The 14,587-nt window shown below is 32.6% G+C and overlaps 1 protein-coding gene across 1 annotated transcript in view; it reads left to right on the top strand.

Moving 5' to 3' along the window:
* The first annotated feature begins 502 nt into the window (after window positions 1-502).
* Window positions 503-14,587, top strand: part of LOC145329957 (uncharacterized) — a 41,322-nt gene continuing 27,237 nt past the window's right edge. The window contains exons 1-14 of the mRNA XM_080174448.1: window positions 503-659; window positions 843-936; window positions 1,227-1,334; window positions 1,958-2,174; window positions 2,878-2,942; window positions 3,261-3,419; window positions 3,983-4,078; window positions 4,391-4,510; window positions 4,874-4,920; window positions 5,214-5,305; window positions 5,743-5,807; window positions 6,604-6,722; window positions 7,064-7,131; window positions 8,348-8,473. Coding sequence (XP_080030574.1) covers window positions 511-659; window positions 843-936; window positions 1,227-1,334; window positions 1,958-2,174; window positions 2,878-2,942; window positions 3,261-3,419; window positions 3,983-4,078; window positions 4,391-4,510; window positions 4,874-4,920; window positions 5,214-5,305; window positions 5,743-5,807; window positions 6,604-6,722; window positions 7,064-7,131; window positions 8,348-8,473 — 1,525 coding nt within the window. The 5' untranslated portion in view covers window positions 503-510. The remainder of the gene's footprint in view (window positions 660-842; window positions 937-1,226; window positions 1,335-1,957; window positions 2,175-2,877; window positions 2,943-3,260; window positions 3,420-3,982; window positions 4,079-4,390; window positions 4,511-4,873; window positions 4,921-5,213; window positions 5,306-5,742; window positions 5,808-6,603; window positions 6,723-7,063; window positions 7,132-8,347; window positions 8,474-14,587) is intronic.

Here is a 14,587-nt window from a genome sequence, read left to right as displayed (position 1 = left end):
TTTAATTATCTTCTATTTATATAACATAAACTGTTTTTCCCCAGAAATTTTTATGGTATTTATTTTATCATAGACATTAATTCCCTATATGTCAAACTCTAGAAAAGTATTTTGATTTCAGCTAAAAAAGTTTTATATATAAGTAATTACTTTATCATATTCTTAGTAGCAATTATTGTTCTGTAATTCAATTTGACTGTCTGTCCGTCTGCAGCGCTATGGGGTAAACGTTATTTTACCTGCTGCTGATTTTTTATGAAGAGTTAAGGTATCCAATTTCTTAATGTTACTTGGTACGTCGGTCAGCTAACAGACGATCTGTTCTGCAATAGGTCATGCTAAAAAAGACTATGTTTTATATTGATACGTAACGGTTTCGTGACTTTAATAATTTTTCTTTTATTATCTTTTCTTTTTTTCTTCACATCTGTTATTTGACCACTAAACATAATCTCTAAAACTTCCCAAGTCTGTTGTCCACCAATGATGTTTGTGCTTTGCTACTTGTGGATGGTGTCATCCTTGTTTTTATTATCTTTAGAAGTGAAGATGGCATTAGCTTTGGAGCCAGCAGCTGCCAACCATAGCTCTGGCGGGGACAAATTAAAATGTAAAAAATGTCGGGAAATTCTTCTGTTCAAACCTGATCATGACTACAGGTAAAAAATCCCAACAGCAGTCATGAATCAAACAGTGGCTACGCCCCCTAACATCTAAGAAGAGAAGGGCAATTCAAAAGTCTAATGACAACCCAATGACATCGAATCAAAGACTTAAAAATTAGAACTTAAATATTTTTTCTTTATTAACTTTGTTACCTGACTTCATTATTTTTATTCTAGTGAAGTATCAGATCCTGCATCAGGGGACGAAACCAACATACTTGGTGTAGATGAAGAAAAACGCCCAAAATGGATTGATGACCAAATTGAACAGGTTGAAAATATAATCTCAACTATATTTTAATACTATTGGTTTAGCCTAAATAGCCGAGATTTTGATCAACAGAAAGAAGTTTCATCAAAAAAAGATAAAGACTCAATATTGGTATTCCAATATGCATTTTCTTTTTATGACATACCCATTCTAAAAGCATGTTGTTTACTTTTCTTTGGTCATTTTTCGAGTTTATAAATCTAAGACCAAAGTAATTTTTCTCATTAAATTCCCTTCATAAAGCTAACCCTTCTACATTTTGTAAGTATTTCTTACAACGGTAAATTTAGGGTGGTTGGACCAAGGGAAAGCTGAATTGTTGCAAGTGTGGAACAAGAGTTGGAGGGTTTGATTTTGTCAGTGGCATGGCAACACAAGTTTATATTGTCAAGAGCAAGGTATTATTTTTTATATTTTTACAGAAAAAAGAAAGAGCTTAGGTAATCTATAATACAAAGTAGCTTGATGTCTGTCCGTCTGTCCGTCTGTCTGTCTGTCTGTCCCTTAAGATCTCGGTAACCACTGAACCGATTGGATTCTACTCTTTAGGGTATATTTCTATTGGTCCTGTGGTGGTTTTAAGCTATTTTCTTGGGGGGTGGGACACCTCCAACCCCCCCAAAAACAAAAAAATCCCCCCCCATTTTTTTTCTTTTTTCTTTTTTTTTTTGCTGAAGATTTCCTAGGTTCTTTAGGTTTTGTAGAAGATTTCCTAGGTTCTTTAGGTTTTGTAGAAGATTTCCTAGGTTCTTTAGGTTTTGTAGAAGATTTCCTAGGTTCTTTAGGTTTTGTAGAAGATTTCCTTGGTCCTTTAACAAATTTCGCCTTAATTTTTTTAATCACCTCTTGGGGCAAAGCCCCTAGAGGCTAGGGGCGAAGCCGCTAGTTATGCAATAAAATGCCATTTCTTCCCCATCAATACAGAAAAAATATTTTTTTTTGAATTTTTGCATAATTGAAATAGATGTACGTGTTAAAATGTTTTTAATTAAATTGATAATTGAATACTTGTTGATTTCAGGTTGATTTTAACCTTGTGTTGGGAGCAAATGTGATTCAGCCGTCAACAATTCCCCAATCAATCATCAATGCATCTGAAGGAATTGCAACTACAGATACAAACAGCATCGAAGCCATAACATCAGAAAGTAGTGCAAACGAAAGCACTGAACTATCCACGGCATCCTCTTCTACTACAGAAAGTTGTCAGGATGCAAGCATAAGCCAAGCAAGTCAAGGTACTTAAAATACTCTTGGCTTCCTAACTAATTTGGTTGATTCTCTCAAAGTGCCTAGTCGAGCACAGAACCTCCTCCCTTATGTTAGTGTTTTACCTTAGATTAGGTTATATTGGGTACAGGGTAACCCCACAGGTATAGGACACTTATAGGCCCCGCAGTGGTTAGGCATAAAGAAACAAACCACCATTAATTATTTTCAAATTAATTTTGAATTGTTTTGTGTGTGTGTGTCTGTGGAGGGGGGTTCTGTGCTCGCTAGGCCCTATGAGAGAAAGCACCTTGTTTCTATGCTGTTACTTTTTGCTATATGTTTTACATTTTCAGATGAAAATAGAATGTTTAATTTAGCTTTGGAAAACTAGAATAATAGATAATACCTATGTTTAGTAAGATTTTCAAAATTATAAAAATTTACATTTTTTAAGGAGAAGTTTTGATTCCTGAACCCCTGCCAAAACAAATTCCTTTCAAAACTTAAATTTATAAGGGGGGAGGAGGGAGGAGTCTTAGAGGCCTCTAGGGGAATAGTCACAAGTAATTTGTAAAGAAGGATTTTTAAATTGGTATTTCTTTTAGATAATTTAACTCTAAATGCATAAGTACTTACCTACCTATATTGTTTAAAATTATAATCCTAACTAAAAATGGTGATTCAAATGAATCGAATGTTTTGTTTGTCAGAGGTATAATTTTTTTGTAGGTGCTGACGAAACTGACATAGAATTGGATTCTATTTCCACCTCCACACAAAACCACACTGATCATGTAAGATATTATATTTTTATTTTGTAATAAAGGACAACTACGTCTCGTAGTAGGTATCTAATCTTTTAAGTCCTTCTGACTAATCTGAAGAGATTGGACTTCACTTTTGTTGGAATATACCTACTGGTTAACGAAGGTTTTAGGCTATTTGCTATGGGGGCGGGAAAAACATTAAGGGAAAAGATCTCGTAAAACCCGTTGTAACAATTTTAATATATTATGTTTTAAAAAATGTAAAGATAGTACCCAGCAAAACAATTTCCAAAGTGTTGTTTGATCTTCAATGACACGTTAACTTACATATATTTTTTTAATTAGGAGTCAAGTTCTACAGAGGAAGATTTATTGGCTGTCAACCAACAGAATCAACTCACTAGGAGACAAATAGAGAAAATAAAGAGAAGGAAGAAAAGACGGGAAAGAGAAAAGGAAAATAAAGCCAAGGAGAAGTCACAAGAATCCAAAGTTCAGGATAAGGTTATTTATGCTTTCTTAATGCAGTTGGACCAGCAATAAGACAATAGACGATAAAAAAATATGTATATTGAAATTGGTGGTTGAAAAGTTTGGACAATGCTCGTTTGTTCACTACCCAATCAGATTTTGTCCCCAAAGCTTTAGAGCCATATGACAATGTATGTTTATAAAACTGAAATACAAAGGTAGTACCTGACAATATTAGTGTAATGGTTATTTGTCGGCTTGCCGTCGGGGAGGTGTCGGATTCGAGTCGGGGCAAAACTGCGTCATACTATAGACATTAAAATTGGTACTTATTGGAGCTATGTTAGGTGCGTGATATCAATAGTACGAGTAGGGGAATGCCTTGGCCCTTACTATGTACAGTTAGGACTTTAGACAAAGGTCATGAATTGAAAAGGTTGGGTGTTTGTTGGGTAACGCAATACGTACCCATCGCATGAATTTTGTTATGGTGTCTGCAATATACTATAAGTACTAAACTTTGGGTGGAAGGTTTTTTTTCCCTTCCTTTGACTAATTCCTTAAGACTTCTGCATGTAATACATAAATTATTATAGTTGCGAGAACTTCTGGAAGCAGAGCCCGAGCTAGAGGCTTTACCTGATGAACTCATCTGTCCTGTTTGTCTTGACCTTCTCTTTGAACCTTTCCAGGTAGAATTCAATTTTATTGATGTCATAAAAAACAGTCGTGATTTCTCTTCCTTGCCTCATTAGGTAGTACATTTATTTTTAGGGATAAGACAATGAATGAAAAATAAAATAACCCCTTATTTAATTTAGACTTATTGACTGAAAAGTTTAGACATTGCTAATTTGAACCAACCAATCAGATTTGATAAAAATACCCAATTTTTTTATAATCCAACCAATGTTATAGCATATTTTTACATTTAAATGCTCCCTGCTTCCCTGATAATTTTTTATGTCGATTATCTCTGCTTTTATCATTGTTTTTTTTTGTAGACTGAGCCTTGTCGGCACATATTTTGTGAGCCCTGCCTGCGACGACTTGGCCAGAAGAATGCCATGAACACCAAGTGTCCGCTTTGCAGGTCAAAGATCAGGTTCTGCAAACATTTAGCGGTAAGCATTTACAAGGTTTCTAAATAACAATCATGTGAAGTTCTTTTAGTGTGTAGCTTTAATATTTCGTTAACTACTCAACTGATGGCGTTCTAAATTTTTGGGAAGTTTTATATTGTTTTTGGGATGGTTTTATTCTATTTCATCTTAATCTTGATGGTCTAACGATGTGCTCATATTGGCGTTTTTTTTGTATTAAGGTCTGAAGTAATGACGTCACTAATACATTAAATTGGCGATAAATTGATTATAAGTTAAAATATTCATAAGAAAAGTAGGTAGGTACACAAAAGTAATTTTGTAATAAAAAAAATTCCAAAGTTTTTAAGCAAACAAAATATGAAACATCTCTCAAATTTTAAGGCGACGTCACGAGAAATCAGGGAGCAGCATGAAGCTATGTATCTCAGGTATAAAAAAGTTTTGAAATCCTGCAGTATTACAGTATATACGAAAAGACGAAAGTAAGTAATGTAAATTGTTAAACAGTACTGTAGAATGTGATAGTTATTACTTAATTTTATTGTTTATAATAACATTACATTACTTCTGTGAGAATACTTATTTTATTTCAAGCAGCTTTTGTGTAAACAATTCGAGAAAGAAAAAAAACAAATCTTAATTTTAAGCGTACTTAAGGCATTGTCTTGGTAGTAATAACAACGTTTTAATGAGAAAAAATATGTAATATATTGATGTTTAGACGAAAGAAATTTGAGCGGTCAACTCCTGTGTTTTCTTACCCCTTGCCTTGGACTCCTGGCTGGCGTAATCTTCTACGTGGCAGACCTCTAGGCATTGTTTAAATGGCATTTAGACTATTCATAGCTTTCTTTTAAAAAAGGACCATCTATTGCCTCTATTTAATATTCTTAATTTACTTCCCCCTTAGTTTCATCCAAAAATTAAGTCTTTTTTGACACTGACGTCCAAGTTGGGCGGGATTTGGGGGAAAGGGGTTGTAAACTAGGGTTAATAACTTCACCAACCTCAAAGGTTTTAAAACTCTTAAAATTTTGTCGCTTCTTAATTTTCTCCAAAGCCGTAAGTTTTTATAAATCAGGTAAATATTTTCAATATGTGGATTTTAACCCCCCCCCCCCCCCCCCTTCCTCATGATGCTGTACAGCTTACCTGAAAATTACAACCAATAAAGAATTGCAATATCCGAGATCTTTAGCATCTGACAAAAAATTAGTTTTAGATGAATGCCAAAAACAAACCAAAAACAGGTGGCAACACAATTTTTGTTGATGAAAATAATCAAGCTGAATACATGCGCACAGTTCTCTTACAGGTATACACATATTAAATGCGAATCTGTTTAACCATTATGGACGGTGCGACTGATCGTATCTCAGTGTGGCGTCTATTGTGTATCGCTTTATTCGTAAAGGGGTAGTTTCACGAAATGCATTTGAACTTAATTTAGTGAACTGCATATTTTTTCCTAGTTAATGGGTTAAACTACATTTATATAGCATATATTTGAAATAAATTCAATTTTCTACTACGTAGTTTTTAAGATATCAAGACTTGAAAATTGTCTTTTTGTGATATATGCAATTTAAAAAGACGATTTTCAAGTCTTGATATTTTAAAAACTACGTGGTAGAAAATTGAAATTCTTTCAAATATTTGCCATATAAATGTAGTTTAACCATTTAACCAGGATAAAATATGCGGTTCACTAAATTAAGTTCAAATGCATTTCGTGAAACTACCCCTTTAGTCATTTAGAATCTTCACATTGATTTTATACAAAGAATCCTATTATGTTAAGGTATAATTTTTAATTTTGACAATTTTATTTTACAACAAACAGATGGCAGTTTTTTGTTTGAACCCAAGAATAGGTATTAAATTATATCCCTAATAACGAAAAACAAAACCTTACATTCTGCAAACTATTGGTTGAGAAGTTTGGTCACTGATCGTTTGTACAACTCAATTTGATAAAAGTCTCCCAAATTTTCTATCCAAGCCATAATTGAGATATTGTGTTTATATTCCTTTTGGAACCAGCTTAAATACAGTCTAATGCCCTCTCCCTCCCTGCTAAAACTAATAATTAAAATAATTCACATTTTCAGATACCGTACTATATTCCTCCAGTATTTCTTGCCAACGTTTTCAACATTCTATTGTTTGGTTTTCTGTTGGGCATTGTGGAACTTCTGCCCACGCTTTTCTATGCACTTATGGGGCTCAGGTAATTTGAAATTTTATTGTTGATCAAAACTTTAGATTTTCTATTCCTCACGGTAAAATGATGCTGGAATCGATTATTTCGAAATATACAATTACACTTTTTTTGTGAATTAAAATTGGCAACAGAAATATTTTTGTGAGATGTTTCCAACACGAATTAAATTGGACTTTGTGCCTAATACATTTTTAAAAGAAGATATTTATATTTTATGTTAATTGTATACCAACAAACGTTTTATGGAGACAAATCATCTAGGGGATAAACTAACTACTGGACAAACCCTCAATGGGACAAACTCTAGGGTAACATTGAAACTAATTTTGTATTTTAATTTTTATCAGGAGTGGAGGTTCCGGATCAGGAGGTGGAATTAACTTAACTGATGCAATTCCTGAATCTACCAGTGCAGGTAGATTTTATAATCTCAACAAAAGTAATAATTGAATTCTAAGAATCTTGGTATAATCCTTCAGTATTAACATCAGTCAACTAAATCATTCCCCCTCTAAATTGTTTGTACCGAATGATCTCGTTAAACTGAACCGATATGGTTCTCCCTTACACACAAAAAAAAGATTTTTACTTTTTCTTAAATTTAAAATAAAATTTGGGTAATAGAATTCACCTACACCGTTCTCAAGTGCCTCTAGAGGTCTCTAGGGGCGTAGCCGCTAGTTTAAAGATAAAGGATCAGAGGACGACAAACTCTCTCGTCCATCCTAGTTGAAATTACTACATAATCTCAAAGGAGACAAAGAGAACAAAAATATGATGATTTCTTATGACTAGCCTCCATCGAAAGTATACCTTCCTACATTAATGCATAAGTATAGAAGTATATTCCAGACAACTATCTGTCCGAAGTGGCTTAGACCCTTTTTGTCTGTTCGCAAACTGTTTGTTCAATAGGGACTTGACTGTGTTATATTTCCGACTCTATTAGCTGATTTCAAAGACCCAATACAAAATCGGGACAGGGTGTTTCTTTTACTTAAACTTACTATAATTAACCTAACCTAAGTTAAACTATTTTATAAAATATAGCTTGGGTTTTTTTCTGGGTAGGTTTTTGGCTAGGTATTTTCTCTATAATTTAAGATGTTCTAGTGGATGTAAGGGCATAGCCACTAGCTAAAAATATGACAATAATTTAGTCTACTGTAATGAGTGTATAGGCCACATAATGATCTTATCAAATAAAGAAATAATAGGGTTATGTTGTACTGCCACTACTGTTCAATAATACTTTGTCAACTTCTTTTAAAAAGTTTGTTTACATGAATTTATTAACGAAACAAATTTTTGTTGTAAAGTGTTCAATTATTTGTTTTCCAAGCATGTGTAAGTACACTTGAAAGCAAATTAATTTCTTTTAAATAAATATTCATTTATATTTGAGGAATCTTTATTTTAAAAGAATAGGTATGATTTATCATCATCAATTAGATCTGCCTTTTTATTTAGATACTTTGGTTTAGATTGTCTTACCTCTTTATACTTACCCAAAAATTTTCCATTAAAAATTTTTATGTACATAATCATAATAGCTTCCTTTAGATCTCCGTATCACTCCAAAGTCAACACCATAACAAAACAATTGATGCATTTTTAATTAACATTTTAAGATGAAACTGTAACTCCTTCTGGTGGTACCTCTGCTGAAAGCACAGATCCTACAACTGAACCCCCTGGCCTTAACATCCAACCCACAGACCAGGATATTATACAAGATCTTCCAGGTTCAATTCCAGGTAAAAATTATCACATATTAATAACAATAGAATTGTTAAAAGAGTAGGTAAAGAAGGGAGGTGAATAAGACACTTTTTGTAACCATACCTAAACACAAAGAAACCCAACCAAAACAAGTGGTGCATTACTGAATTTCAACATGACAGTTGGCAAAATTTGAAATTTCAATAACGGATAATGCCTTTTTTCTCAGTGCTACTCTAATAAATTTTATACCTAGGATTTTTCTTCAAATTTCAAATGAGCGATATAAAAAGTAAGAACGAGGAAAATGTATAGGACTACAGGTCGTAAAATGAATAGGTTAGTTGTCTGATATAGTTGGGAGGTAAGTACAAAAGTTCAGACAGTATCAATCATCCAAAGAAATATTACTTATATATAATAGATATGTCAAAAATATTAACATTATTGCATATTTCAAAGGATTTTTGTCTTTGTGTTCAAGCTGAATGTTCAACAGAACATGAATATGCTTTTAAAAAGTTTTCTGAAAAATGCATGGGCCATAAATATCAATAAAGTCACTTCTTCAATGTATGACGTTATATCATTTATTTTGAGAGTAATTCGTTTTTTATCATAATTTATGTCTTTTACTTCATATTACCTAGTAATTACGGAAAAATAGCCATCTAACTAAAGCTTAAAAGATAAAATGTACATATAAATAATTTTTTACTTTTATTTATTTATCTTTTAAGTAGGCGTGTAAAAAATTCACACAAAAAATTACATAAATAGAAAGAAATGAACATTAAATCTAAATCAGATTCTAGAAGCCATTTCCTTTGAGTTATAGTTGAAATAAATGTAGCATAACTTCCACCTTTACTGGATGCACCAAAACATATTAAATTTTTATGTTGTACCATTGAAAATCAGTTGATTCCTACAAAGCAAATTAAAAAAAAGATATTTTTTAATAGAATGTTGCTTGGATTAGAAAAAAACCTTCTTAGGCGGATAAACGCCATTATGTATATTTTATTCTTGTAAATTTGTATAATCAGTACTAAATCAAAATTTACTAGCGACTATGCCCTTAGAGGCCTTTAGGGGTACTTGGGGTGCAGGAAAGTTTAACCTCCCCCCCTTCCCCTCTCATTATTATGTTTTAAAAGAAAAATTCAAAAAAAGGTGTTGGTACCCTCCCAAATTTTTTTTTTAATGTACGTTTACTTGATTTTACTGTCGACTGCAAAGGCAGAATCATTTCGCTGATAATTCTCATTATGTTAATCATAAATTTGGCCCTAATCTTAAGTTTGAACACAAAAGTGTGGACAAAAATAATGAATTTGATGATTAAAGAATTAAATTGTATTGATATTTATTTCAAAGTTTTGTACCTACCTAAGAAATATCAAGATTTGAAAAATTTACACTTTTGGACTGTAAACAATTCTGAAGTCCCTAGAAAGGATATTTGGAAAAAAATATCCTACAAAATCGTGGTTCAATGTCCCTTTTGACCTTGCTGTTGGTTTAGGACGTAGTAAAATAATATTGCATTCTAAAATTCAGTCATAATTCTCCACCATTAATATATCATGACATATTCGCATAAATAAAGTGCAAATTCTCTGCATTATTTTTCCCTCTCTCACCATCAAACTCTCTCTCTTTCTTATTGTCACAGGGATAAGTAAATGGGGAAAAACATTAAAATTTTAAGGAGGCATCGTATTGGTACCTTGAGAAACCTCCACCCCACGTTATCTTTTTCATTGTTTAATCTGTTATGAAACTAAACATAAAAACCAAGCAGAAAATATTATCTTAAGAATAAATGGATATATTATTACATATATGTTACACCAGATTTTCATGTTCTTTTATAAAGTGAAACATCCAGCGGGCTAAAATAACTACAACTCTCTTTTCATCCCCTTACCTTCTGCTGGGTGGATGAACTGATTAATAAATGAGTTTCATGACAGCAAACTAAATAATTGACGACATTTTTTCCCCTGTCACAATATCAACTTATATTCTATATCCATTCAAGAATGCCACTAAACAGCAGATTTTTTAGCTTTTATTGATAGAATATTATAAAGAAAAAATATTTTCTAAAATGTCCATTCTTTATGACCCTGAGTTTTTCTCTCTCTATTTTTTACCCCCTACTGAAGCGGGAATTTGTTAGAAAAATGATCTTTCAAGCCGCTGATGGGAAAAATTGATGACGAGATATTTACCTTTCTAAAATGGAAATTGATAGAATATTGACGATGTCAACACATATAGAGTTAAGTTAGAACGACCCAAAACAATTAAGTTTTATCCTATTATATAAAGTAGTAAGCGTTTTTTGTCTATCCCGAAGGATCTCGCTAACCACTGAACCGATATTGTTCTCCTTTACAGCGAAGCTTTTTATAGGTCCTGGGAAGGTTTTAAACTATTTTTGGGGAGGGTGTCTTCATTTCACTTTTTTTTACTCTTTTGAAACTCATTTTTAAAATGGGATAAGGTCGACTTTTCCCTCTCCTACCTTAAGTGCCTCTAGAGGCTTCTAGGGGCGTAGCCGCTAGTTGTAAAAAAAAATAAGATAAAAAGTAAGGACTTCTAAAACGACGGCTTACATGATCGTTTAGATCGTTTTGTAATAAAAGCATATCGTAAATGTTTTCAACAAAAAGTTTGTAAAACGACAATTTGATTTTGGTTTTGTTTTTAAAAGTAAAGCTTTTCTACATTTAGGGTCAGTGAGTACCTGCATCCGTATCGTTAATTTGGGCCGGTTAAAACTGTCTTTTTTTTTTGTTTCAATCTTTGCACTTTTTTGCACTCTAAAATAATTCTATTAATATAAAATGGTTAAAAGTGTAATATCTTGGCACTTGGCCCTAACTGCATTAGATGACTATCATGTTTATTTTAACATTTTAAACAAATTTTCAAATATTAAATTCAAATGGGAGGGTGGGGGGGATCTATTCCTTGCCATTTTTTTTTCATGTAATATTTAGTGTAGGAGGTTGTTTAACACCGAACTATAATAAGGAAAAGGGCCATTTTTTTGCGTAATATCCATAAAGTTATTTGTTATTGTAGTTAATTGCGCTTATTAAGTAAAAATGTTCTCAGTTTTTCATACGCATAAAAAATGATAAGTCAAATCGGTCCATTGAGATGGTTTTCGAGATTATAAGTTTTATAACCGGATGTATTAACATCTTAAAATTGTTTATTTTTATAGAAAAAAGTATACCTCACCACATTTATGCAGGATTTTAAAAAAGTTGGCCTAAAACCGTTACAAACCTATAATTTTAAAAATAGAATAGCCTAAAACAATCCTCTTTCTTAATTGAGGAACTCAATTGGTTCAATGGTTAGCAGGAATAAGGTATAACCAACAAGCAAATTAATTCGAAAATTTATTTGGGGGGCAAAATACCGCAACCTTTATTAAATTGCCTTTTTCAGCTGTCGTTTGGGGGCAAAATTTGTATTTCACCATCGAGAAATCAAGAGAAATCGCGGCATCTCCTAAAAATTGTGCTTTATTTGTAAACAAAAAAATTCCAAGATTGCAGACAATGGTTTTTTAAGTTTAAAAAAAGAACTGCCCACAAGCAGAATTTTTTTAAAGACAATTTTATGTTGACATCATCATGATCAAAATTCTGACCTATTAATTATAAAGTTCTCCCACTCTTTTTTTGTGCTCCTTTTGTAGTGACCTTTGAAGTTTTCTTTCCTATTTTAGCATCTCACGAAGCTAAATGCGCCAATGCAATGCAGTGGGAGAATAGTTAGAGGTTAAATTTTTCAAAGGGCTTTGATTGCCATGCTGTTGTATAAAATCCGCTTAAAATTAAACATTAGTTTTAGTAAAAAAAGGTAAAGATTTTATAATTCCAATTTTTTTCATTAGGACACTCCTATAAAAATAAAAAAAATCTAGTTTTAGTAGAGGGTTTTAATTGAATAGACATAGTAGATCAACCCTTTATCATATGGTTTGATGGTATGCTTGTAACTTATGCTTGAAATCATTTTTTGAAATGTACTTCATGCAACTTTATAAAAAAATTAAAAACAAAATTTTACAGCTATTCCTAATTATTAGTTTGCATTATCTATAGAATAAGTTGAATTGATTTGCTTATATTGTATTCTATTTTGCAATACTTTAGATAGCCAACAAAAAACAACTTGTTTCTGCATAATTTGAAGAAGCTGTTTAGTACTATTGCAAAACTATTAGTGAGTTCTCTCTGCATAGAGGATTTATCACCCCTTTCACAAAATTACTTATTTTATAAAAATGATTATACAGAATAATTATAGTTGTTATTATAACTAGCTAATTCGTCCCTAGCATTTAGTGGCTCTGTATTGTACATAGGAAGAGCAGGAAAATAGCATATAGTATTCACAAAAGATATTTCAGCAACTTTTATAAACGACCAAAAGATTCACTGGAACCCAACAAAGCTTTCATAGAAATCACAAACCAGTGTTTCATGCAATTAAAGAGATCTTTTAACCACCCAAATAAAAAGTATGTGTAAACCCTTGTAAAGGAACCAACATTATAGTTGAACTGTGTAGTCACGGGGCGGGTCTCAAGTTTAAGGTTTGCATGTCAGATAAACATTGGAAATGTGCAGGCTATACAATTAAAAGGTAAAGGGATATTTCTTGAACACTTTCACTAATATTTTAGATGAATTTGTAAATGTTGTCCGGAGATTTAAAATTTGAAATAACATTTTAAACGTAATTTAAACAAAAAAGTGTGCTTTTCCTCAAAGTGCCGATCAAGCAACCCCCCCCCCCCCCCACCCCACCCATAGACGTCCAAGGGGGGGTCGGGGGTAATAGGGCGATTACCCCCCCCCAAACGATTTTTTCATTTACCCCCCCCCCCATTTAAAAATTACCCCTACCCTGGGTTTGCCGTAGGCACCCCCAACCATTTAGGAGGGGATATTTACCCCCCTCAAACAATTTTGGGGGGGTAAATACCCCCCCCCCCCCAAATAAAAAATCTCTCATAAAATTTTTTTTTGCATTTTTAATACTAAATATTAAATTTTAGGGGGGTAAACTAAATTTACCCCTGCCAACAGATTTCAGGTGGGGTAATTACCCCCCTTCCCCCCCCAAGAAAATTTTACCCACGAGGTAAACATTTTTTGGGGGGGGGGGGGGGTAAAAAAAATTTTGTTTTGATTCAGTTAAACAAATTAAGTTATTAAATTCAAAACCACTACACATATTTTCCACCACTTTTTGTAGTTTTAATAAAACTGGTTTCTCAGTAAGATTTTCTTTAATTGCAGAATTTAACAATGGCCGATATAAAACTTTGTGCTGTATTTTGATGAAATCAAGAATTGATGCAATGGTGTTTAGTCCATGCTCGTTTAGTTCCATTATATCAACATTGTTAAATTTGACATTTTTTGCCCAAACAGATGAAGTAATATTTGATTGAAGAAAGGTTTCTCTTTATGTAATGTAATGTTATCAAATCTGACTTATTACCCCCTTGTTTATCCCTGTGTAGAAACTAGTTGAGGTACGGGTATAAAGGAAGGAAACATATGTGCACGGTTAGGACAAGTTTACAGGTACACACCTGTACTTAACTTATTTTATATGTATCTATAAAAGAGATTTTACATTAGAAACATGAAAATAGAATAGTTATTTCTTTCATCGTATTATAAACGGCTTTCCGCGGATATAGAATGTACAATTATAAGATTAAAACCAGTGTTTTAGCCCCATGGTGCCGAAGGCACGGGCTAAAAAAACATTTTTCTCCATATCTTCAGTGTTTATGGTCCGATTTTGAAAATTTTTTCAGTTATTGATATCAAAATTAAATTTCCTGTCATTTGCAGAAAACAACCATGACGGCCACACTGCCATTTTGCAGGTTTTATGCTATTTTTGTATTTTTCACATTTTCACCATATCTTCAGTGTTTATGGTCCAATTTTCAAAATTTTTCAGTTATAGATATAAGAATTAAATTTCCCGTCGTTTAAAGAAAACAACCATGACGGCCAGACTGCCTTTTTGCAGGTTTTAGGCTATTTTTGTATTTTTCACATTATTCTCCATATCTTCAGTGTTTATTAGAC

This window comes from Acartia tonsa, chromosome 10 (assembly GCF_053477335.1).
Source record: "Acartia tonsa isolate MP-2025a chromosome 10, ASM5347733v1, whole genome shotgun sequence".
Taxonomy (NCBI): Eukaryota; Metazoa; Arthropoda; class Copepoda; order Calanoida; family Acartiidae; genus Acartia; species Acartia tonsa.
Note: the sequence above shows the minus strand (reverse complement) of the source record. Positions and strands in the feature narration are given on the sequence as shown.